Here is a 4,635-nt window from a genome sequence, read left to right as displayed (position 1 = left end):
TTGTTTTTGCGGCGGAGGTTTTCCGAGAAATAAGCTCGGCTCGTGATGGTAAGGTTCCGAGGATTATGCTCGGATTCTCTGAAATGTACGTTTTAACTATCAAAATGTGAACCGTTGCTCAATAGTTCGTACGAGTACAATGGTTTGCTGCGTCCGGCCTCATTAAAACCCTCTCCGAGTAAAACCCATGTATTTTGGGAAAAAACCTTCGGAGGGGAAAAAGAGTACCATCATTCGCAAATTATATGCTACATCATGACTGATATTTTCTTAAGGAGGAGATGTTCCATGTTCCTGGAAGTTGATCTCCTTGAAGAGTTTCGAGCTTGTAAGCCCCCTTTCCGAGATTATGAAGTATTCGGAAAGGTCCTTCCCAGTTTGCCGCCAATTTGCCATGTCCTGGAGGTTTCCGGGCTTCCTCTGTGCGCCTAAGCACGAGATCTCCATTGTTGAAAGATCTGGGAACTACTTTTCTGTTGTGTCTTTGCTCTAGGTATTGTTTTCTGGCCCGCTGTTTTATGGCAGAGATGTCTCTTTCTTCTTCTATGAGGTCCAATTCGGCTGTCCGAGCTTGTAGGTTGCTCGTTTGATCATAGAGCTCGGTTCTTAATGTTGGGACGCTGACCTCTACTGGGATAAGTGCTTCTGCGCCATATACCAGTTTGAAGGGGGTCTCCCCTGTGGCAGATTGAATGCTAGTGTTGTAACTCCATAGAACTTCTGGAATGAGGTCTGCCCATTCTCCCTTAGCGTCGCCGAGCTTTTTCTTTAATCCCTGCAAGATAATTCTGTTAGCTGATTCGACTTGTCCGTTAGTTTGCGGGTGCTCTACTGAGCTGAAATGATGTTTGATGTTAAAGTTTGTTAGAAAAGCGGCGAGCTTATGATCTGTAAATTGTCTCCCGTTATCCGAGATTATCTCTCTTGGTATACCGTATCTGCATATGATATTTTTCCATAAAAAAGATCGCACTTTTTCTGCCGTTATGTGTGCTAGTGGTTGTGCCTCTATCCATTTAGAGAAATAATCTATTGAAACCAAGAGGAACTTTACCTGGCCTGGCGCTTTCGGGAAAGGTCCGAGGATATCTAATCCCCACCTATCGAAAGGCCAGCTTACCTCTGTGGTATGGAGTTCTTCGGCTGGGGTCTCCGAGAGGGTGGCATGCTTTTGACAATTATCACATGCCTTGACTTTGGAGATGCAGTCCCTTTTTATCGTCGGCCAGTAATATCCTGTTCGCAGGATCTTTGCCGCTAATGCTCGGCCGCCAATATGGTTGCCGCAGACTCCTTCGTGTGTTTCGGCCATGACCTCCTCGGCCTCCTTGTTGCTAATGCACTTGAGTAGCGGTTGTGAATGCCCTCGTCTGTACAAAGTGTTTCCTAGCACTGTATAAAAGCTCGCTCTTCGTCGGAAGAGTGGCAAGTTCGGCTCATCATTTGGTATAGTGCCTGTGTTGATGTAATTGAAAAAAGTTGTTCGCCAATCTGGGATCTGTGTAATACTCAGAATTGTATCCTGCTCAAAACTCGGTTTGTCAAGCGTTAGCTGGGACAGTGCCGACGTGTTTCCGGTTTGCCGAGTTGTGGCTAGTTTAGATAACACGTCGGCCCTGGTATTGTGTTCTCGGTTTACATGAATAATATCAAATTCTTCAAATTTTGAAATTAGATCCTTTGTTATGAGCCAATATTTCTCTAACAAAGGATCTTTTACCTGGAATTCGCCCTTTATTTGATGTACCACTAACGAGGAGTCGCAGTAGGCTGTTATTCGAGGTATTTGCAGTTGTAGGGCGAGCTTTAGTCCAGCGAGTAGGGCCTCATATTCTGATTGGTTGTTGCTTGCGTTGAAGCGGAACTGTAGTGACTGCTCGGCCACCACTTTGTCTCCTTCTTTGAGTAATATCCCAGCCCCACTGCCTTCTTTGTTGGATGCTCCATCTACATGTATGGTCCATCTCACTTCTGTGTTATATGCGTCATTTGTCATCTCTGATATAAAGTCGGCTAGCACCTGTGACTTCAGTGTTTTCCTTGATTCGTACCGGATGTCGAACTCGGAGAGCTCGACCGACCATTTTATTAATCTGCCGGCGAGCTCGGGTCTGGTCAGTATCTGCCTTAATGGTTGGTCCGTTCGTACTATGATTGTGTGGCTCTGGAAATAGTGCCGCAGTCTTCTTGCTGTTGTGATTAGTGCCAGTGCCAATTGTTCTATCTTCGGGTACCTTGTTTCTGTTGGTTGCAGTACCCTACTGATGAAATACACTGGGTTCTGCTTTTTTCCTGTTTCTGTTACCAAAACCGAGCTTATAGCATGGTTAGATACTGATAAGTATAAATATAATGGGTTACCTGTCTCTGGTTTCTGGAGGATTGGTGGTGATGTCAAGTGTTGTTTAAGTTCGGTGAAGGCATTTTCACATTCGTCTGTCCAGTTGAACTTCTTGCCTTTAGAGAACGTCTGGAAAAAGTGATAAGATCGGTTTGCCACTGCAGGAGGAAACGTGACAGGGCAGCTATTCGTCCTGCAAGTTGCTGGACTTCTTTTATCGTCTTCGGGCTCGCCATGTTCAGTACGGCTTTGCATTTTTCTGGGTTGGCTTCGATGCCTCGCGATGTTAGCATAAATCTGAGGAATTTCCCTCCTTGGACTCCGAAAGAACATTTGTCTGGATTGAGTCTCATGTTGTATGCTCGAAGCTGTTTGAAGATTTCTGATAAGTCGTCACAATGTGACCCCTGCATGGGTGTTTTGGCTACCATGTCATCTACATAGACCTCCATATTGCGGCCTATCTGATGTTGAAATACTTTGTCCATCAGTCTTTGATATGTCGCACCTGCATTCTTTAGACCAAAGGGCATTACCTTGTAACAAAAATTCCCATGTTCTGTTATAAAAGCTGTTTTGCTTTGGTCTTCTGGGTGCATTAGAATCTGGTTATAGCCAGAGTATGCATCCATAAAACTCAAAGCTTTAAAACCAGAGGCGTTATCAACTAATTTATCAATACAAGGCAATGGATAAGCATCTTTGGGACAGGCTTTATTTAAGTTTGTAAAGTCGACGCACATGCGCCATTTACCTGAGTTCTTCCTTACCATTACCACGTTGGACAACCATGTGGTGAAACAAATTTCTCGGATGAAACCTGCATTGAGGAGCTTTTTGGTTTCTTCTAGTGCTGCTTGTTTTTTCTCTTCCCCGAGGTTCCTTTTCTTCTGGGCAACTGGTCGGGCTGTTTTGTCAATTGCTAGTTTGTGGCAGATGACCTCTGGGTTTATTCCAGGCATGTCCTCTGGCGTCCATGCGAAAAGGTCGGCGTTTTGACGCAGTGTGTGAATGAGTCTTGCTCGGTCTGCCCCTTCTAATGCTTCTCCAACATATGTGTATTGGTTGTCGTCTGCTGTTAGTGTTACTTGTTGAAGATTGTCCATTGGCCGAGGTCTTTCACCGAGGTCTTCCCTAGGGTCAAGATCGGCTAGTGTCGCTGTGTCGGCAGACGTTTGGATGGCTTGGACCCAGGGCCGAGCTTCTTGTTTTGTCTGTACTGGTTTTAGACCAGCGTTGTAGCATTGCCGAGCTTCTTGATGGTCGGCATACACCGTAGCGATCTTGTTTTCCTGCACTGGAAACTTGACACACAGATGTAATGTGGACACCACTGCCCTGAATGTGTTCAGTGCGGGTCTCCCAAGTATAATATTATAAGGGCTGTAACAGTTTACTATTAGGTATTGAATATCAATTGACTTTGCCATAGGGATCTCTCCCATTGTGGTCTTTAGCCATATGTGTCCCATGATGGGGACTCTTTCTCCGAAGAACCCAATTAGCTCTCCAGAGGAGGGTTGTATTAATTTTTCTGATAATTTCATTTTAGTAAACGTAGTGTAAAATAAAACGTCAGCACTACTACTTGGATCTAACAATGTTTTTCTTACCAACAGGTCTCCAACCTGGATTGAAATTACCACGGGGTCGTCGAGGTTAGGGCTCGCCGATTTGAAGTCTGTTTGGTTGAAGGATATTGTGACGTCTGGTCCTTTGTCCTTCTTAGGTTGTATGGTTCCTTCGATTGCCAGCATTGCTCTGTAGCTCCGCTTCCTGGCCGAGCTTGTTTCTCCTCCGCCTGCGAATCCTCCCGATATGTGGTTGATGACTCCTTTTGGCGGATCAGGAGTGATCCTCTCTTTTTTGTCGTCAACCGTTGCTTGCTTATGCTCTGCCCTGTCCGAGTTTCCTCCTTTGCCCTTCCGGGTCTCGATGTACTTGTCCAGGAGACCTTGGCGTGCTAGTCTTTCCAGGAGGTCCTTCGCGACGATGCAGTCATCTGTGGTATGGCCGAACTTCCGGTGGAAGGCGCAATGTTTTGTCTTATCTACGAATCGTTGATCCTGGTAGTTCCCTGCTCGGGCTGGTGGTTTTATGATTTTGGCGTTGAGGATTTCTCTGATGATGTTTTCTCTTCTGGTGTTGAATCTGGTGTATGTGTTGTATTTTGACGCTGGCTTAGGGGGTTTCTTTGTGTCCCTGTTGCCTGGAGATCTGAAGGTCCTTTCCTCATCTCTCCGGTGTGATTGTTTGTCTGATTTCTGGGCTTCTCGGAGTTCTTCAATCTCCAT

General features: G+C 45.6%; 1 protein-coding gene across 1 annotated transcript; it reads right to left on the bottom strand.

Moving 5' to 3' along the window:
• Positions 1-253: 253 nt before the first annotated feature.
• LOC140173227 (uncharacterized) lies at positions 254-4,635 on the bottom strand. The gene is made up of 4 exons (XM_072196008.1): positions 3,162-4,635; positions 2,788-2,946; positions 1,755-2,709; positions 254-1,616 (listed from the first exon to the last, which is right to left on the bottom strand). Exons 1-4 carry the CDS (start codon positions 4,633-4,635, stop codon positions 254-256), a joined length of 3,951 nt encoding a protein of 1,316 aa, XP_072052109.1.

Source organism: Arachis hypogaea, chromosome 5 (genome assembly GCF_003086295.3).
Source record: "Arachis hypogaea cultivar Tifrunner chromosome 5, arahy.Tifrunner.gnm2.J5K5, whole genome shotgun sequence".
In the NCBI taxonomy this organism is placed as follows: domain Eukaryota; kingdom Viridiplantae; phylum Streptophyta; class Magnoliopsida; order Fabales; family Fabaceae; genus Arachis; species Arachis hypogaea.
The sequence above is the reverse complement of the archived record's forward strand: the minus strand, read 5'-3'. Positions and strand labels throughout refer to the sequence as shown.